This window comes from Eretmochelys imbricata, chromosome 1 (assembly GCF_965152235.1).
Source record: "Eretmochelys imbricata isolate rEreImb1 chromosome 1, rEreImb1.hap1, whole genome shotgun sequence".
Taxonomy (NCBI): domain Eukaryota; kingdom Metazoa; phylum Chordata; order Testudines; family Cheloniidae; genus Eretmochelys; species Eretmochelys imbricata.
Window position 1 is genome coordinate 292,251,393 of NC_135572.1, and position 22,324 is coordinate 292,273,716.

The following is a 22,324-nucleotide window of genomic DNA, read 5'->3' on the forward strand; positions in this document are numbered from 1 at the left end:
CAAAGAAATTCTCTGTTTAAGGGAATACCAACCTAACTAAGCTTTAGATTGTTACAATTATTTTAATTCAAAGAAGAAATGTATCCCGAGTGTTCAACATTCTACCATCCTGCTGTTCAGAGAATCCAAGAACAAATAATCAGCATTAGCACTTGGTGCTGCTTCAGATGACTCTGGAATTTTTCCTTTTAGTTACAGGAGAACAGAAAAGGTGATATTAATATTAGGCCTTTTCCTTCTCTAATTTCTATTAATCTAAACTCAGAAATTGCCACAAGGACTGAGCTTTCAAGACTCATCAGGAAAGAGACCCATCAAGCCTTTTTCAGCCATGGATGACAAACTGAAACAACCATTGCAGTAATTTAATCAAGAAACAGATTCTCTTATTTGTTATCCATGTCTTTCCCTGGGAAACAATCCATCAAAATTTCAGCTGCAGGCCATCTAGTAGGCTGCAGGTGATGGGTTTCACGTCTGCTTGTATACTCCAGTCTCATACAGAAGGTCAATCAAACCAAATATTTCCAAATCCCATAGCAGACAAAGGGAATCTTCTGGATCCAGCTTTTGATTTTATCACAGTAAAGCAGAGCATGGACATATTTCAGCTTGGGAAGACTTGTGGGGGAATTCAGGCTAATAAAATATAATTCCCAGTTACAGGCCAGAAAAGCACGTCCATTTATTACCCTCAAACTAGCCTGATATGGTGGCTATGATCAAATACAACTTTCTCTCTCAGCTCAAGTTGACAATTGCACACCTTACTGCATTGTGAAACAAATACTTTCTGATCCCATTTTATTACATGGTCCCCCAAACAGGAGACTATATCATGTACAAACTGAGTATCACTGCTTATCTGGTGCAAACAATATTAGCATTCTTGGCATCAGCCATCGCTCTTCTCATTACAAAATCTATGCCAATGGAAAGTAAAAGTGGGGACTGAGTGCAACCTTATAGTTAATTAATAACCTTAAACCATTCCGTGTTTCTGCTGTCTATCCTGACACAGCACACAGACTCATCATACAATTAACACATCAAATTAACATCACATCAAGTTAACAATCTTTACTGGAATTCCATTACCACACAGGATCTTCCAGAGGGTTTTTCTGCGGGCATTATCAATGCTTTAATAAAATCTAGGAACTTAAAAACTACCTTGCTGCTGGTGTTTCAAGCCTTTCTCAGTAAGTCTTCTCAAGAGGAAAATCTGCTTTGAACATGACCTACTGGATCGAAATCCAGCCTATTTTTTTCCCCTTAGTACTGAATCAATCGCAGTTTTCATCCTATTCAAAATGATAATCCAAAACACATTTCCAGGTAGGAGTGACCCCCTCTTCGGTTATCAAAAATCAGTTGGTCCCCCTTGTTAGGCATTTTGCAGATAACACCTCTTCAGCAAAGTTTAGGACAGATCTCCTTTTCCCAAACCATTCTGCACGACCTGTACATGTAATTCAGCATCACTTCCCCTCCAGCTTTTAACATTTCAGCATCTATCTTGTAGCCTGATGCTTTACCACTCTTCAGTTGGTGTATGGCCTTACTTCCTCAAAGGCAATTACTTTATAGCTAATTTCACTCTTTCTTCACTTCTCTTAAAGCGTGTTAGGCTATGTCTACACTACTGTGGTAAGTCGACCTATGCTATGCAACTCCAGCTACGTGAGTAAAGTAGCTGGAGTCGATGTACCTTTGAGTTACCACAGGGTCTACACCCCTGGGAGTCAATGGGAGAAAATCTTCCATCGACTTACGTTACTCTTCTTGTCGGGGGTAAGTACAGGGGTTGACTGGAGAGCAATCTGCAGTCAATTTTGAGGGTCTTTACTAGACCCGCTAAATCGACCACTGGTGGATCAAGCTCAGAGCGTTGATCCCGGCTGTAGTGTAGACCTGCTCTCAGTGTTCTGGCTGTCTGAGCACATCCTGGAAATGTTCCATCCAACAGCTCTCTGTCCTTCCTCGGTGGTTCAAATTATACCATCTTGAGCCTTCATAATGCCACAACAGTTCAAGAATTAGGATATCAGTTGTTTAGAAAAAGCTTTTCAAAATTCCCTCTCCTTGGCCTCTCTTGCTTTATTTTCCATCCATTCTCTCTTATCTTTTCTGACTGATCTTTTAACTTCCTTTTCTTTGTCTGGTTTCAGAGTAGCAGCCGTGTTAGTCTGTATTTGCAAAAAGAAAAGGAGTACTTGTGGCACCTTAGAGACTAACCAATTTATTTGAGCATAAGCTTTCGTGAGCTAAAGTACTCCTGTTCTTTTTTCTTTGTCTGTATCTTCTTGTTGCAGAATAGCTCTTTTACTGCTGTTTTGTTCTTGCTGAATTGTCTTCCTTAATTCTTTCCTCTGTTCAACAAGCCTCCATGTCTTTGGTTGGAGCCTTTCTTCTTAGATCTTCTCACCCTTATTGTAATCCTGTCTGCATCCACACTTGCTTCTCTAAAAAAATTGCCATTCTTGCTAATGAGAGAGACAAAGTGGGTGAGGTAATAGCTTTTATTGGACCAACTTCTTTTGGTGAGAGAGAAAAGCTTTCGAGCTTCCACAAAGCAGGGCTCTTCTTCACAGCATCTGACCTGAAGAAAAGCTCTGGGTAAGCTAGAAAGCTTGTCTCTCTCATCAACAGAAATTGGTGCAATAAACTTTCTAGTATCATACATACCCTCTGCCCTGTGCAATATTACCTTCCTTAGTTTTTATTTTTGTTCCCAATAAGAAGACAGTGATGACATCTGACATCAGCACTCGAATACATTCTGGCATCCAACAGTGATCTCAAGTGCTTACTAATGGCAACATGATCAAGCTGTTTCTGGGTAAAAACATCATTTGATCTTCATGTCAGTTTATGTCTTTCTTTGTGTAGAAATACTGTACTCTCTCTGCTAAAACTTTGTGCCATTTTCCTAATTTAAATTTGTCTGGCTTTAGCTTCCAGTCATTGATTCTTGTTATGCCTTTTTCCTTGAGATTGAAGAGCCCTTTAGTATGCAATATTTTCTCCCTGTGAAGGTACTTACACACTGTAATCACCTCTCAGTCTTCTTTTTCATAAACTAAACAGATTGAGCTCTTTAAGTCTCTTTTTAAGGCATTTTCTCCACCCCTTGCATAATTTTTTGACTCTTTTCTGCAACTTCTCCAATTTTTTCTGCATTCCTTTTAAAATGTGGACATCAGAACTGTATGCAGTATCTCAGTACTGGTCTCACCAATGCCATATACAGAAGTAAAATCACCTCCCTACTCCTATTCACTACTCCCCTGTTTATAGCTCCAAGGACTGCATTAGCCCTTTTTGCTAAATAATTGCCTTGGGAACTTAGATTGAGTTGCTTGTCTACTATTTTCAAAGTCACTGCTTTCCAGACTTCAGTGCCCAATTCTAGAGCTATGGCTGAATTCCTTGTTTCTTGATGTATAATTTTGCACTTGGCTGTATTAAAAAACATTTTGTTTGAATGGGCCCATCTTATCAAACAATCCAGATCACTCTGTATGAATACCCTGTCTGCATAATTAGCTACCATTCCACCAGTCTTTGTGCACCTGCAAATTTTATCAGCAGTGATTTTATATTTACTTCCAGAACATTTATGAAAATATTTAACAGCATTGGTCCTGGTACCAATCTCTATGGGAAACCACTAGAAATACCCTCCTTCAACAATGATTCTCCATTGATTACTGCTTTTTGAGATCTGTCAATTAGCCAATTCTTAATCCACTTAATGTGTGCTTCATGGGTATTGTACAGTACTAATTTGTTAATCAAAATGTCATTCAGTACTGAGTCAAACACCTTAAAAAAGTCTAAACATATAACATCTACAGTTACCTTTATCAACCAAACCAGTAATCTCATCAAAGAATAAAATCAGTTTTGTCTGATAAGACGTATTTTCCATAGAACCAAGATAACTGTCATTAATTATATTTCAGGCTAAAATTTTGTCAGGGATATTTTTAGTAAAAGTCCCACAGGTCACGGGCAAAACAGAAAAATTCATGGAAGCCATGACCTGTCTGTGACTTTTACTAAAAATATCCCTGACAAAATGGGGATCTGCGGGTCCCCACTCCCCTGAAGCAGGCAGCTAAGCAGGGGCAAGGAAATGTCTGCAGCACCTGGGGGTTGTGGGGGTATCCCTGCTTCCTGCAGCTCCGGGGGTCCCCTACAGCCACCAGCAGGTGCCAGGAGCTGCGGGGGTTCCCACACAATGGCCAGGAGTTGCGGGGGAACAAGGGAGTTTGGGGGATCCCGCACCACCCAGAGTGGCCTGGAGCTGGGGGGGTTTCCCTGCCGTTCCCTTGCAGATGGGTGCTCGGGGGTTCCCCCTCCATGGCCGGGAGCCTGGGGGTTTCCCGCTGCCCCAGCGGCCGGGAGCTAGGGGATTCCCCTGCCACCGGCAGTTCCGGGGTTCCCCGCTGCCTGCAGCGGCCAGGAGCAGGGCTTCCCCCACCCCACAGCTCCCTGCCCACACTGGCAGAGGAGGACCCGGAAGCTCCCAACCACCACAGGCTGAAGTCACAGAGGTCACTGGAAGTCATGGATTCCGTGACTTCCATGACCTCCGTGACTAAATCGTAGCCTTAATTATATTCCTATCCCTTATTCAGTATTAATTAAGACCTATATCAATTTTTCCACTATTTTGACCGGGACTGATATCAGACTACCAGCCTCCAGCTACCCATGTTACCTTGCTTGTCCCTTCTGAATATAGTTGAACCTCAGAATTACGGTCACCTAGGGAATGAAAGTTGTCCCGAATGCTGAACAAGACGTTACAGACTTCGGCCACAGAGGAGTTGGGACTCCAGATGCAAGGTTTGGGGGGTGTCAGGGCTCTGGAGGGGGAGGGCGTCAGAGCTTCTGACCTTATGGGCCACCAGGGTTCCTGGCGGTGATCTCAGGTCTTCTGCCCCCTGGGAGCACCAGGGCTTGGGGCTTTAGACCTGGGGGGAGTGCTAGGGATTGGGCCTTCAACCCTGTGGCTCTGCTCCAGGTTTAGGCTGTGGGGGAGGGGGACACGCACTGGGGCTTAGCAAAGGGGACGCAATGGGGCTTGCTTTAGCTATGGGGGGAACACAGGGGCTGAAACCAGCGCTCCCCTCATAGCTAAAGCCCTGAGCCCTGGCACCCCACGTGGGGTTAAAGCCGGGAACGGAGCTGGGGGGCTGAAGCCCTGAGCTCCAACACTCCCTCCAGTCTAAAGTCCTGAGCCCTGGTGCTCCCGAGGGTCAAAAGCCCCCAGCACACACACCCCCGCCCAGAGCCCTGAAACCCACTTGCAGATGCAGCCTCAAACCCCATGGCTGAACTGTGAGCCCGAGGGCTAAAGCCCTGACGTATTGCAGTATTTGCTGTTTTTTTGTTTTGTTTTTTTTGTCACTGCTGCTGCCTGATTGATGATTACTGGTTTCACAGGGTGTCCAGTTCACCAGTAAGTCCGTAACTCTGCTGTTCATCTCTTTGAGGTTCTACTGTACTGGCACAGCATTAGTACTCTTCTTGTCTTCTGGAATTTCCTCTGTAATCCAAGATTTGTTAAAAATGATCATCAGAATGACAGAAATCTCCTCAACCAGAGTCTTTATGTCTCTGAGTGCAAGCTCCCCAAGCCTGGTGATTTTAAAATATATATCCAAAATGGATGTTGACTAACATCCTCCTTCGGAACTAATGGACTGAAAAGTACTTCACAATCCTCATTTGATATAAATTCAACATCCTGCTTCTTTCCAAATGCAGAATAGATATATTATTGAACACTTCTGCCTTTTCTGCATCATTAACAATTTTACAATCTCCATCTAGAAATGGGTCTACACCATTGCTAGGATTTCTTTTATTTCTAATATACTTTAAAAAACTCTCTTTCTTATTGTCCTTAGCCCTGACAGCCATTGATTTTTCTCTGATTTCTTTAGCTTCCCTTATCAATGTCTATACTTTATTATAACTTTTCATTTATACTGATTGCTATCTATTTTTCTTTTTTCCATGTTTATGTTACTTTTGTAATTTCTAATTATTGCCTTCCCTTCAACACTGAGCCAGAATGGGCTTTCAGCCAAAAATGTCTTCTCTTTGGATTGTGGAATCCTGGCCTTTTGGCTATCAAATAAATTCTTCTTAAAGAACTTCTAACTTTTATTCACATTTTTCTGTCTAAAATTTTCCTCCCACTCAATTTCACTCATAATTTTCCTCAGCTTTGGATAATTATGTCTTTTAAAGCACCAGGTATATATATATTACTGGTTGGGATAAGTTTGTTCCTATTTAAGAAAGCACTTAAGCATTTGCATAAGTACTTACTGAACTCAGATAGACTTAAGTATGTGCTTAAAATTAAGTAGGTGCCTCAATTAAGCAAAGCACTTGAGTATATACCTCATTTTAAGTATGTGTCCATTGGCTCCAGTCAGATAACTCACATACTTAAAGTTAGGAACATGCTTAAGTACCTTTCTGAGTTGGAAAGAAAATGCTTTGCTGTATCTGGGACTAACTGTTTGAGTGTAGATGGCATTCGTAATGCAAACTGCTTCATCTAGGTCTTTTTTTCTATGGAATGAAATTGCTCCCACTAAAAGTTATTTTCTCTGTACAATGGATTACAAATGGCTTTAGAAGAAACAGTCTGTCGTCTGAGCACTGACCTAGTGTGCTGTCTAATCACGTGACACACACCATCATAAAAAAATGTATAAAGAATTTAGTGTCATTCACAACTAACATCATAGATAAATAAATCCAGAAAAACAAAAAGCTATCCACTTAGACTACTGAAAGAGACTGGACTGCAAAAGCATCTGGCCTGTATGATAAGTAATTTAAAATAGCTGGGCAGCATCTTATTCTTTTATGGACTCTTCTAGCTGAATAACCCAAATAAAGCCTGCTTTGCTTTACATCATTATTATTATCTGTTTAAATTGTTAATATATTGTTTTCACGTGTAAGTAACCATATCATAGATACATATGGCAACCATGATGTTAAGTGAAGATTATACGTTGATTTGCAGGTTTTGGTCCAAATATGATAGCAACCACTACTTAGGTGGCTGGCATAATCAACATTTTTTTCAATGGAAGTGTTTGAATACAGAAGTTAAATGCAGAAAATGCATGGTCATTTCTCCCATTGATTATGCAGACAATACTAGGCAATGTAGCTCTTCCAGCTTTCAATTAAATATATTGCCTGGGAATTTTTCCAAAAGAGTCATACTTAATTGGTAAGGGTTCAATATGTTCAATTGCTTTACATTCTCTTATGCCAGAACGTCCACAGACATTACACTATGCAGCCGAGCATCGTCCTTTGAGCAAAAGTTTTGCTACACCTAATTCCCAATATAGTAATTTATATTTTGGGGGGTTTGCTTTTTCATTACTCTCTGTAATATTTCCTTTGCTTCCCAAATGCTCCTTTCTTTTACTACTCTGCAGTAGAAAAAAATGCACTGTGCTTTTAAAAAGTGCCACGGCAGTCAAACTTTAGAGTAAATGATATGTACAAGGGTTTAGAAAAAATAAAGTAAGTAGTAATAGAGTCAACGGCGTCAACATGGATTAACACTGGATTATTATACCCTTTCTTGGATATCCTCCTTCTTGTTTTAGCTGCATCTAGATTGTCTCGGACCTAAATAGCTTTTATAATATATATATATAATGATACTCTATGTTGTATCCAGTCTCTATCTCCACTGCTCTGTCTGCTGTCAGAATCATTACTCTTCTTGGGATATACTTACTTTTAGATTTTCTTGCTGAGCTGTTATCTACGACTTCAGAATTCTTTACCAGTGCCTAGGCTATTTGCCCTGTCCTTAGTGTCCTTCAATACCTTCTTGGGTCCACTGCATCTGCCCTTCTTGTACTGTTACTGGCTAGAGCCACCCTTAGTTCTGGCAACTCTGTTTTGGATGCATCTGTCTCAGACTGTCCCGGTTCTGGCTGCTCCCTCTGTGCTACAGCTGTCTTGTTTTACCCTTTTATTATGGCTAGTTGTCCCTCATGCTATTCTCACTGTGCTCTCTCTCTCTCTCTCTCTGTTGCTGCAGCTCTCCGGGGCTACATTTCCTGCTGAAAGGTATTTCTGGTGCAGAAATGCCACCACTCTTTCTGCTTTCATGTAAAAATCCCTCAAATCCTCTCTAGTGTTCAGCAAAGTATATTTCCTATGGTGTTCTGTAATCACAAGTTCTGAGATTTTGGGGAGGATACCTTTTTTCCAGCAGCATGAGGGAGAGAAAGCCATTCTCTGTTGTGACACAAGAGCTTTACAAGAAGGCTGAATGGATTTTTCTGTTAATATTACTTATGAATAAGCCATTATGACTTTTTGTTCCTCTACATAGGTACTTATGGCTCTAGTGGGAGGGGACACACACATTTTAAGAATCACTAGCACAATGCTTTTGAAATATTCAAACATCATCATCAACAGTTCAAGTGGAAACACTGTATTTCATAGCACTGCAGTATTTGTTTCACTCTGCTTCTGGGCTTAAGTAAATAAATGTCTTTAGAGCTTAATGTTCTTCGCATGTGCAACCATAGAGGACAAAAAAGTGGAAATGAAGAATATATTCAGCTCCAAGGCATTTAAACAGCATAATTTTAATGTTTAGCTCTAAGATGCATAAAGAAAAGAGAGAAGGAAGGGCAGCCCTTAAAGTTGCAGATGTTAGCTCTTTGTCAAGACAGTGTTTGAGAGAGCTGGACGGTTTTAATCGTATCTAACTCATCTATTCAATAGTAATAATAAAGACAAAGGCATTTACTGGTTGTCTTTTTGTTAAAGAAAAATTAGATATGAGCAAGTTTTGTCATTTTGTTTCTGAGAAAAAGATTGTGAAGAGAAGAAAGGGGGAAATCCACCAGGCTAACCAGAGGCCGCAGGGAACACAAAGTGGAAATTTTAAAAACCCAAGAAATTGCTTTAAAAAATCCCCACCATACAGAAAAGATACTTTTGTGTAGCAATGAGCCAGTGAAAAGGAGAGAGGTTTTTTTCTTAAAATGTCAGTAAAGTCCTATTTTTTTCTCTTTGAGAGCCCAATCCAAATCCCACTGAAGTCAATGGAAAGAATCCCAAAGAACTTTGGGATGAGGCATTAAATTCAAAAATGGCAAGTGGCAAAATAGCCACAAAGGAAATAACAGTCACAGTATCGCTTCCTGGTATGCATCAGAATTATCCAATGCCTCATTTTGCAAGCAGGACCAGAAGGCATTTGATTGTATTATCTCAAAGTACCTTCTAAAAGCCATGGACAAGGCACAATGGGCAAAAATAAAAGATGAGCAGCAGCAATGAGAGAGATAGTGAGTAGGGTACATTTTCCTCCAGATTTACAATCTAAGAATCCTTTTGACATATAATTTATCATAATATTTATATTGACAGACAGTAGAGAGATAGATGGAAATGAAAATGCTGCCTTTTCTTCTAAGAGGCATGTTATTCTGTGTCCTCGCTAGTTAAACTGGTGAACAGTATTTGCACAGAATGCTACAAAGATATATGGGAATGAATAAGAAACACAGGGACATAAAAATTGCCACATCCAGTTTATTATCCTGCCTCCAATAGTAAAGAAATGCTTTTGAGGAAAGTGCAAGAAACCCCGAAGTGGGCAGTTATGGAATAATTTTTCTGGAGGGGACGTTTCTTCCTAGCTTGCATTAATTAGGGGTTGATTATATCTGAAATATAGGGATATGTATACTTTGGTTTTGTTTTTTAGTCTTCTGCACCCAAAACAGGGCTTCTCTGAGACCAATCCAAAGAAGCAGTTAAACTCATGTTTCGTTTTAAGTGTAATCCACCTGATGTCACTACTCACATGCTTAAAGTGCTTTGCTGGATTGGGTCAGAGTGCTCAGCAGCTTGCAGGAGCAAGCCCTGTATGAAACACTTGGGGATAACTAGGATTCTGGGACATCAGGAAAACCACCCGAGGAACTCAGCTGAGAGGGTGGCAGATCCACTGGCCTTTGCAACTGTTACAGTTAAAAAAGGAACCTTTAGAACGTGATAATCTCTATACAATATATGAAATATGTTCTAATCCCCTAAAAAAGCACTATGATCCTTTGATGCTGGATCTGCACAAAATAACTAATAATTTACTGATGTGTCTCAGTGTCCCATGTGTCATTTCAATGCAAATGAAAATTACTTAATGTTTGTAAAGTGCTTTTACGATGAAAATATAAGTGCTAAGTATTATATTAACTTAACTATTATCCTGGACAAAAATAACCAGTATCAGATATTTTGGATGCAGATCTGAGATGACCCTTAGAACCTTTTGAGGTTGAGACATCATTAGAAAACACAAGGTGGGAAAATCATTTAAATGAAACGAAAACTTCAGCATGCTGCAAGGTGCTAGCTCTTCTGGTCTAATTCATCAATGGTAATTTTCAAAAGCAACACAGGAACCTAAGTCACCTTTGAAAAGGATACTTAGGCTTCTGAGTCACTTCAGCACTTTTGAAAATATTACCCTGATTATTTGATTTTTGTGTATTATGTCCTATTATAGATATCTCTTTTTCATCCATTAGGTCCTACACACTCAAGATCCTCTACCCTATAAGGTTGTTGAAGGCAGAGGATCAAAATGAGGCCAGACCTTTCTGCTGAGTGGTAGTAGCTAATGGCTGAAAAAGTGTGTTTCCCCCTTGCTTAGCACAGTATGAGTGCAAGATGATATGAAAACACCCTGGAATACAGGGTACTTTGGCTGCTCAGCAGGAGGCATAGGGCCATACTGGTGCTGTGCAGTCAGAGTCTGATGTCATGCATCTAGTGATGCAGAGGGAAAGGGGGCTATAGAAAATGAGAGCATCAGTGAGATGACTTCCTTGGTTGAATCTCCAGTAGAAGGTTCCTCTCCTATTGCTCAAAAGAAGAATAAGCATTTGACCACAATATGAACTGGCTGCAAAACCCACATTCTTTACAATTCATCTAAGATCATATTTTCCATGAAAATGTTCTGTCAAGCACCTATTAAATTGTAACATGTAAATGAATTACATGAACTGATAACAATGTGATTTATTCAAAACAATATAGTTTCTGTACTAATTGATCTGATGGTACACTACAAAAATATACTTCCTCTATATGGCTACTTAATATATAGAATTTGGAGACTGGCTGAAAAAGACTTTTTTCTTTTATTTACAAATCCTTGGAAGTGTTATTTCCACTTGGTACTTTATTATTTCATGGTTGTAAGTCTCTACCTTCATTTGATGTGGGATTGGAAATGGATTAGAGATGTAAGCTAAATGGATTTGTTATATATCTTCAGTAATTCATACCTAAACTAACGAGCTTATCTGATTTTTTTTAATTAAAACTGTTTTTGTTTTATGTACCTCATCTAATATCACTGGGAAAAAAAATCATTTGTTATCAAGATACGGAAACAGGATTTGAACTTTGTCAAAGTTTTTTAAAGAGCTATAGGAGAATCAGTGACGTATAAATTGTTTACTGTTATATTAAAGATATTCAGAGAAAAAATCAGTCCTTAGCTCTTGGAGGCAACCCCCCACTGAAGTCAACAGAAACCGCGTCTATGTAACTGAGGGCAAATTTTCCCAGTTGCTTTGTGTTGCATTAAATGATTTTTTAAGAGGCAGTAAAAATCATACTATAAAACCAAAAAGGTGATAGCCCTGAAATTTTCTATTCCAATATTCAGATACAAGGGATGATCATGCCCCAGGTACAACACAAAAGGCAGTGGCTTGGTTCAGTTGCAGAAAATAGATCAGGATACTGATAGCACTTTAACCCTTGCTTGCTGCAGACCTGCTCTCTGCAGGCCTCTGTCCTCAGAAGCACTTAGGATTGTTCTGTGAGCAGTGGCAGGGCAGTGGCGGGAGAGGGCTATGACAAGTAGATACAGGACTACACAAGTCCACCAGCCCAAACCCCTCATATGCAGGTGGTGTGCAAATGCCACAGAGGTTACTGTACTGTACAGCTGAGGCTGTAATAGCAGCTATGGATTGGCTCCAAAGTCTAGGGAAAGGGAAGATTTCACTCCTCAGAAAGCATCCCTGAGTAAAGCCTGTTTACAGAAGCTCCCAAGGCAGATGATCTGGGTTACTGTGCCAATTCTATTTCCAATGCTCAAAGTGCCAACTGAATGCCATTTCTGGCATACAGAACCCTCTATCTCCTTCCCAAACATAAAGACAGTCCCTGATTTCAAGACATATTTTCTCATCATTCCATACAAGCCAGTTTCCTTCTTCTCAACGGCGACCTTTCACACTGAGATTTTTTTAACTCAAAAAATGCAGTTTTCCTGTAAGTAAAATAATGAAACCATCCCACTTTATTTCAATGGGAATTGGAGACACCTTAAGAGTTTTCTCTAGATTCCCATCAGGGCAGGCACTGAGCCTCTCTCTGCACTTTTAAAATGCCTAGCACAATTTGGACTCTGCAACAATCTAAGTAATATATATAATAATAGTTTTATATTGCAGAACTCTGAAAGTCTCACAGGTTTATTTATATAATTTGCTAACTATGAAAGTGTTGAACCTGTAATCCCAAAACTATCCCACACTATTTTTGGTTTCCTATCGAGTAATTTCTGTGGTGTGTGCCCTTTTCCAAGAGTGCATAAGCTTTACAAATGTAACATGTTCTCCTAACACTACTTCTGAAATATCCACTATTCCCACCTTTTTATAGGCGATCCAGTCAAACACCCTGTCAATGTCTGTGGCTCGCTGCACCTCCTGTGAAACTGGATGTGAACTGGCCAAGCCGTCGAGCAGCATTACTTCATGTAGGACATCTGTCAGAAATCTCTGCTTTTCCTGAAATACAGTACATGAAATAATATCATGGATATTACATTTACAATTATATGGAAATGATGAAAATCAATCAGAGATTCACCGGCTCAGCAGCCTTCCTTACTAGGACCTGCTAAAGTAAGTCTGTATGGTCTGGTTGGTATTCATACTTAACCCCTACTAATTCCTGAATTAAAACCAATTGGAATCAGTTTTAATTGTGTATACTGTGGAACCCATTGATTTGTGATTTTGGTTGTAGTGAAAGTCTGACTGAAATTAAAAATAAAGACCATTAAATTATTTTAAAAGCATATAAAAGTGTAAATTCCAATTCAGACAAAAGTGATATTCTACTTACAGTGAAGTTATTGGAGTAAAAAAGAAGTTTTCAATCATAAAAATAAATGGATATTAAGATTTAACACTTGCAGAGTTCTTCTTGTCCATAGACCTCAAAATGCTTCACAAAGGTGGGTAAAAATAATTATAACCGCTTTACAGATAAGAACTTGAGGCACAGAGAGGTGAAGTGACTTGTTCAAGTTCACACAGCAAACCATACATTTAATCTATAAAGCTCCAAGTGCTCTACAGACTTCACCTAATTAATCCTCACAACATTTTTATGGAGACAAGAAGTATTATTAGCCCAGTTTTACAAGCAGGGAAACTGGCATAAAAAATTTAAATGACTTGCTTAAGGTTAGAAAGCAAGTCAATGATAGGTGACCATCCAATTAATGTCCAGTATATGAATTTTTTTCATCTCCATCATAAATAGATATTATAAATGTATGTCAAAACCACTGCAGATTTAAACCAGCAGTAAAGTTTACTAAATGCCCATGTAGAAGTACACGTGGACTGTGAGCACTCTCTTTCAGCTGGGGACACTTTCTTCAACTGAGAAATTTAATGCCCTTAAAGTTATATTAGTGTTGATGCCTCTGCTCCACAACCTTTTGTCAGCAAAGGAAGCAGATCCATCTACTCAGTTTTTCAAGCCAGGTATAAATGAGAAAGGTGATTTAAAAATTCTTGTTAATTAAAGTTTAATTTTTTTTTCTGAAATGATATATTTTAACGTTTATCTCCATTACAAAAGTTGTTGAACTGATGTTGACCTAGTGGCATAATCTTAGGGATCTCCTGGGAGTTCGGCATTTTTAAAGAGTCACTTTGATATACACATATAAAATAACCCTATGATTATATAATGTATTCTGAGCTTAATTTCATGTGTAGAAAAGTTTTGGTACCAGTGTGTTAATTTAAATTATAATACAGCTGAAAAGCTGTTCCAATGCTGATCCATCTGGAAATAAACCTTTATGTTAAAATTCAGCAAGGTACAAGAAATGTACCTTGAGCTGATTATATATTCAAGCAATTAAAAACATGGGATGCAAGAAAACCAATTACCCAATACATACTTAGTGTTTCAGATAGCCATATTAGGTAGAGTTTATGAAAGGAAATGTAGTATCTGGTTCACATTATCTTTCATTTCAGAATTTCTAGAGTCATAAACAGTTAGCTGCTGGTCCCTTTATAAACAGCAAAACTCAACATCATCTCAGAAGGGCGAGTAGGGATGAAATTCATTCAAACTCAGGAGAAAACAGTTAAAGTGCAGGAATCATGAAACTCTTGGTCATACCCAGCTCACTTTCAGGCAATACTGGATTCCCTGCCTGTTTGGTCAACAGCGGGTTTTTTAGTTTATGCAGATTGAACACATTTCCAAAGTTCAGTTTGGAAATCATGATTACCAAAGATTTGTTCAGGTGGGTTTTAAACACGTAGAATTTGGTATGGATTCATTAAGAAGTGACAATGGGGTGTCAGTCAAATGAATAACTTATAACAACCTTGAATCAAGATATGCAGATAGCAATCTAGGAAATTTTAAGGTGATGTTATAACAAGATGAAGAAAAGGTGTAAAAAGGAAATGTTATGTTTGTTTGTTTCTTAGCTCACATCTTGATAAGCCAAAAAGATGTAGTTTTGAATCCTGTCAGTCAGAATTAAAGTAGACTAACATTGTTGAGGCATGTTAGCTGGCCGTGTTACAACCTAGGCTCAAACAGGGATAATGAGCTTCAAGAGGGCTTTTCAGTCACATTAGGACTCTCGATATTCTTCTTGTACCAAACAGAAAAACAAATACACAGTATATTTTAGGGTTGGCAAGTGGGCATGCAGACTGAGGAGGAAACTGAAATGGAACACGTGGTATGAACTGGAATCAGCTTAATTACCATGTTACCTAAACACTATAGCCCCTATTAGATAAAGTTACATTAGTGTTGTACCCAGCTGTGAGTAACCTTGAATGCACCAAAATCATTAATACTAAATTTTGGAGAAAAAGGGACTTTCCTTTCCTCTGCAGGGTGTCAAATAAGATTGTATTGGTCTGTTTCAACATGACATCTATAGGACCATGGAAGCAACTAACAGGCACTGTGGAGAACCAAGCAGAAAATCAACGTGTTATAAGGTCAGTGAGCTGTGAATGTGGTGGGTGAGGGGGCTATGGCTTAACGTGAAACAATTACAAAATATAGTTTAAGATTACTCTCTTCTGAGAACGTTCAACTGGGATAAAAAATACTGCACTCAATTTCTCATTGCCTGTGAACCCTATACAGAAAAAGAAAGCCGAATTCTGCATACTGCCAAGAATGCAGAGTTTTCCTCACATTATCTAGTCTCTATTTGTAGCATGACTCTGTGCGAATATGCTGCAAAGGCAACTGGAGCTATGCATGGAAAGTGTGTTACCCTACATGAGGACAGGGCTGCATGGTAGAACAGTGGTGACAGCAGACAATGCAGAAACCTGGAAGAGGGTTAGAACTCTACAGGGTCAGTACCAGGACAGCAGAAGGTTGCTGAAATAAGTGGAGTACTACCACTGTATTCTACACCTTTCTTCAAAGCCAGACAAAAACCAAGTAAGTGATTCTTGATTCCTTCTTCTGTCACCACAAATGCACGGTCTCTGCCGATCCAAACCTGATGCTCCTCCTCACCACCTTTCCTGTCTGCTTTGAGAGGAACAGGATGCAAAGTCAAACTCTGCTTGAACGGTGGATGGCAAGAGTCTGGAAGCCCAGACACTCCCTGCTTGTGGAGAAAGAAATGGAGCACTGACTGCATTGCTTCAGCAACCTCCTACTGCATCCCTCTCTTTCTTCACCAGCTCCTGCACCAGCATCCAGTCACGTTCTGAGGAGGCAGGGGTCAGATGGAAAAAAAGATGCAGTTAAGGAGATGAATGCCAGCAGCTTTGATTTTAATTTCAGTTACATCAACTCATTTATTTTCAAGGTCTATTCAGATTCTTACATTGACATCCATCATCATATCATCTAAGTGCATGTATCTTCACAAAATAGTTCCTTTTAATTCTGTTCCTCCAAATAAACAGTTCCTCCAAATTCTACTTCTTAGAGCTTATCCTCGTCTGCTTTCCCCTGAGCTCTGTGCTCTTCTTTCCTTGATGACCATGCCCATTTTTGCAAATGCACAGTCTGCAAAATGGATTGTTGGCAGAGTTTAGACTCTGCTGCTGGGAGTGCCAGCAGCCTGACTGTGAATGAAATGAATTTCGTGGATAGTATGGTCTGCACATTATCTGCCTATAAAGATACTTCTCCAGAGTATTTCTGCTCTGTGAAATTTTGCCATTCACTTGGATTTCTAATATAGACTTTGGACTGTAACTTTTGACTTTTAGTAGTCTGCTGCACGTATAAGATGCTACATCTTAAACAGTAAGAAAATGTGAAATAATATTCCTTGAACAGAAAGGGCTGCAGCAGCAGTCAAAAAGCTAACAGAATGTTGGGAATCATTAGGAATGAGATAGATAATAAGACAGACAATATATTGCTTCTACATAAATCCCATGGTACGACTACATCTTGAATACTGTGTGCAGATCTGGTCACATCTCAAAAAGCATATATTAGAATTGGAAAAGACACAGAAAAGAGCAACAAAATGATTAGGGGTATAGAACAGCTTCCATGTGAGGAGAGATTAATAAGATTGGGACTTTCCAGCTTGGAAAAGAGATGACTAAGGGGGGGATATTATTGAGGTCTATAAAATCATGACTCGTGTGGCGAAAGGCAATAAGCAAGTGTTATTTACTCCTTCACATAACACAAGAACTAGGTGTCACCCAATGAAATTAATAGGCAGTAGGTTTAAAACAAACGAAACCAAGTATTTCTTCACACAACGCACAATCAACCTGTGGCCAGAGGATGTTGCAAAGGCCAAGACTATTACATGGTTCAGAAAAGAACTAGATAAGTTCATGGAGGATAGGTCCATTAATGGCTATTAGCCAGGATGGGCAGTGATGGTGTTCCTAACCTCTGTTTACCAGAAGCTGGGAATGGGCGACAGGGGTGATCACTTGATGATTACCTGTTCTGTTAATTCCCTCTGAAGTAACTGGCATTGGCCGCTATCCGAAAACAGGATACTGGACTAAATGAACCTTTGGGCTGACCCAGTATGGCCATTCTTATGTTCTTTATGTTCCTTATGTAAAGGGGTACTCCTCTGAGAACTGAATAACAACTGAATCAAAGTCCTGTGAATACAGGATAAGGATGATGTAATGAAGGAGGGCTGTTGCTACTTATTCAATAATGCTTTATTGAGACACAATGCAATGGAATAAGTTAGTTAGCATGACAATAAAATAATACTTGAGCTTGTCACATAAAAATAATTTCCAAAAATTAATATGAAATAGAGGACAAAGAATTTTAAAAACCCACTGGAATGCATCCAACAATTGAACAAAAGAAATAATAGGAATAGTACAATAAGACCCATAACTGATAATTATTATACATATGAGATCAAAGGGCTAAGCATGAAAGACACTGCCTTTGTTCTGGAACAGGCATTCAAATGGTTTACAGATTAAGGGACTTATATGAATAATGTTTAATATGGGTGTCCAAACCTCTACATGATTTTCCTGTCTAGTCAGCAGTATCTTCTCCACCATACCCAATGTTTTCTAGCCATCAGGAGTATGGAGGGGATTTGTGTGATCTCTGGTGCCTGTCAAAAGAAGTGTTTGCAAGAGATAATACAACACGTTTCTAGGTGAAATTGGACTTTTGAGGGATATAGTCTCTCGAGTATCCCAAGGATGCATAAAATAAGTATACAATGAAGATCCACTGGGCATATTTAACACAAGAGGCAAAACTAACATCTCTCTGTTTGTCTATATACTTTTAACCAACACCACCCACCACCACAGTGGCTGAGCAACTCCCAAGTGTTTAAAAATAAAATTAAAAATCTCTCTTCCTTCCCCAACTGTAAGAAAAATGGCTTGATTAGCATTTTTTTAAATTGTGTGTGTGAGAGTGGTATGTGTATGTGTGTGAAAGCATTCATGTATGGAATTGGTTGAGGGAAAACTAAGTCAAGTTCTGCATTTATTAATTCTAAAAGTTTTGAGAGGTCCATGTTCGTACTCATCTCTTATTCTTCCATACTCTTGCTCCAGCTCCCGTGAGAGTTCTATCTATTTCCTGCACTCAGGAGACTTTCCCACTGGTTGATAGTTCCATTGTCCCAGAGAAATGCTGCTGCTGTTGGAGTTCACCACTGAGGAGGGAAACACTGTCTCTCGTTTAACTAAAGTCAAACCCATGGATGGCTCTTAATATCAGAACAGAGATTTTGAAATGTACTGTCCATTCAAATGAGAGCCAGTGCAGGTAGCCAAGCACTGGGGTAATGTATTCACAGGTTTCTGCTGCTGAATTGGAGTATTTTCAGGATTTGTGACTTCCCCATCCATTGTAATTATTGCTTCTCTTCATTCTTCTACTTCTCAAGGATAGATGTGATTTAGCTATATATTAAATCAGTTTTGCTCCAGTGAATATCCAAATAATAAGGGATGAAAGGGTTGAATAAAATGGGGAGTTTTACAACAAAAAACACGTCCCTACATTTACTTATTTCACTTAAAATACTGGTTAAAAAGATGACCAGTTCAAGCCTCTCAAAATCTTCCACTCTGAGTCTTGTTATCTCCTTGTAGGTGACTCCACAGCAACAGACACAGTAGGAAAATGGATGAACACATATTTGTTCCTGTATTACTTCCATCAGCATTTAAAACATTAGGCTTGATTTATCCTGGTGATGCTGGGTCTATGTGCTAAATTCATCCTCCAAGGCCAGTACAGGCTCCTCCTCCACAGGAGGAATTCATATCCAGTTCAGGGGACCATAGGCACATTTCAACCTTGGGAGAGCAGCTTTAAACTGTGGCTCGTGTTCCAGCAGAGCCCCTGCCAATGACTGCCAAACCTTACACTAAATCAGAACACTTTCCAGGTGTCAAAGCTGTGCTGGATTTTGAACTTCCAGAAACTATGCTTTTCTGTTCTGAAAGTGGTGAGGTCTAGGGAGCACGGGTCTTGAGTGAATCAAGCCCATTTTGTGGGTCTGGAACAATCCTTGCAAGATTTTGTTCCTTTAAAATCTGCTTTTATGTTGTATGCAATTTTAAAACCATAGCCATATTGATCAGAGCAGACAGCTGAAATGTCAAAACAAAACGAATAAAGCATTTGTCAACATGCATGCAACCAAATATAGAGCTATTTATGTGGCAACCAGACTTACCGTCTGGAATACGGTTTTAGGTGAAGTGGGCAGTCAGGTTCAAAGAGAAGGGATCTGATGGGACAAGAGTCTCTGCCTGAGTCTTCTTCTTCTGGAGGAGTTGCAAGATGCCAGGAAACTTAGCTCCCATCCTCACTCAGGACAGGGAGAGGAGTTGCCATGTCAAAATAATGCGATCTTCAGCAGTTTTAGCAGAGTTTCACTTTGAAATTAAAGGTTTACCCAACCCCCAAACTCAGGAGATGTGAAATCACGTGACCCAAAGCTTCTGATAAGAATGGCTATTTTATATTTTTCCTCAAAAGGAGCAGATAACAACATGGAGCAAGAAGAGAACTTGACATCCTCTAAACCTGTATTCAATCATCTGAATAAACATGTATACCCATTTATGTCTGGTCTCTAAGCTGCACAGAATTTAACTACTTAAAGTAGTATCCTTCACACTGACTCTTCTTGCCAAAACATTTATAAACTCTATTGGAAAAGAACATTTGTTTGTGGAAATTTCTTTTCCTAGCTGTAAATTAAACTAAACTTTTGGACTGTGATGGTTAAACGGGACTAGTAATATGTAATCAGAATGGCTTGCAACTTACCTGTCCATATCCTGTGATATTCAATTATACATGAGTTTCTATATAATTTCACACAAAAAGTTTCCCTTATAGTTGAGTTAAAACAGAAAATCATACAATGCTTGACTTCAGCGAGTAGTTACTGCGGGGAAAAAAACCACACTCCATGCAGCATTAATTAAAGACTGTCTTCTTAGAGGCACTGGGAGGCGTTAACCAAAAAAAGGAGAGATAAAGGGAGGGTTTTTTTTAAAAAAAGGAGAGACCAAGTCTCTCTCATTGCTGAGCGAGCATGATATCGATGTTGGGTTACAAGGATCAAGCAGACTACAGCTCAGGTCTGAAATGCCAAAATAACAATAAAAAATTCAAAAAGACCCATGTCTTAAGTTTACGTCTTCAAAATTTTTAATTATTTATCTGGGCTTTCTTGTGCATCAAACAAAGCCTACGAACATTTTATTGAGGGAGATAAACATTTTAGCAGGCAATTTAAGACAAAGCACATTAAAGATATGAATAAATCTAATTGCAATATTCATTTTTTTAATCCTGCCAGTGAGAATGATAGGCAATTGAGATCATTTATCAAGGACTTGAGCAGTACACTTTGCGATGCTCTAAGAATTTAGTTGAATGACATTTAGTTTAATGATTTCCCATTAGTATTTATTTTTATACTCAAGTAAGGTCTCTCACCACAGTGTTTTAAAAGAAAAATGTTGGCCTGCAGACTTACTACAACATTAAGCTACTGCAGGAATGGCAGAATCATCTACCGCATGAAGCGCTGTAGTATGAAGGATAGCTTCAGCTCCCTCAAAGAAAGTAAAGGGTTACCAGCCACATGAAAAATGGAGGTTTTACTCCTGATACTTCAATCAAATATTTCTAACAAAGAGAACATCCCCAGCAAACATGACCATGGTAGTAAGCAGATGCGGGAAAGACAGGGCTGCCTTTTCCCCGTGCTCTACCTGACAAGAAGAAAGACGATTCAATGTGTGACACATTGAGGTACTATACCTTGACTCATCCGATACATTTGTCACTGTAGCCAAAGTCTTATAAAATAAAGGAGTAGGAGAAGGCCACTGGGCTCTGTGAAATGCTTTCTCAGCATCAAGCAAGGTAGTGACTACTAAAGCATTTGACATTTGTGTTTGATGGATAAAAGGGAAAATTACATGCCAGTAATTCCTTTTGTCATAGTCCTCTACTCCTATCCCACTAACAGAGATATTCAAGTAGAGACAGCACAATGGCTCCACCTAACATGAAACAAAGAGGTAAAAGAGCTGTCAGTAAAGTCCTATATATAAATGTCCCCATTTGCCTCCTTCTCTTCCAGAAGTGGCAAACCTGCCTCAGAGGGGAGGGGGGTGAAATGTAGGATGAGAGAAGACAGGACTATGTCAAAGTGAATTACCAATGGGTACTTTTCCCGTTGTCATTCGTCCCTCTTCTGTCATACTGCTAACAGAGACACCTACATTTACTACCCCCAGCAGGGGTAGGTTGACCTTCTGATGTCACTTGTAGGAGTTTATGACAGAAGAAGCCACCAGGATACAGTCAGATACAGCTGGTACTGCCTTGCTTGCCTCTAATATGAGAGGCTCACCACTCACTGATCATGAAATGGCAATACATTTAGTCTTTAGGAATTTCACATACTGGCCCAGATGGTAGTTATGTTAGTGGCAGTTTTCCTCTTATAACAGTCCTAAAATCACAGAAGTCATTGTTTCAACTTTCTGGACATTCTAGAGATTAAACAAAATTTCAAAATGCAATATCTTGGGGCAGAAAGGGTTAGAGGCAGAAAATGGGAAGAATAATGGGTTAATTAATATGAAACTCAGTGTTTATCTTAGGAATAATACCCAGCAGGAGGCTAAAATTCACCTTAAAAAAGGTATTGGGGCTGATAATGAGGATGCTCAGCTCCCTGACCTGCCTGTTTGACATTAGCATGACCAAGAAATCACCTTGCAGGACAGGAGTTTAAGAGAAGCCCCTCCTGGAGATTAATAGAAAGGCTCTAGATAGACTCTTCAGCATGAGAGACTGGCCTCTGCAGTGACAGTCATGGGAGGAGGAGATGGAAAGCCAGATCCACTATGAATGTGGAAATGAAAGCTTTCACCACTCTGCTAGATGTCTT

General features: G+C 39.4%; 1 protein-coding gene across 1 annotated transcript in view; it reads right to left on the reverse strand.

The window, feature by feature from the left end:
• TRHDE (thyrotropin releasing hormone degrading enzyme) overlaps nucleotides 1–22,324 on the reverse strand; it is a 314,740-nt gene that overhangs the window by 132,507 nt on the left and 159,909 nt on the right. Inside the window, exon 6 of the mRNA XM_077807737.1 lies at nucleotides 12,771–12,908. Coding sequence (XP_077663863.1) covers nucleotides 12,771–12,908 — 138 coding nt within the window. The remainder of the gene's footprint in view (nucleotides 1–12,770; nucleotides 12,909–22,324) is intronic.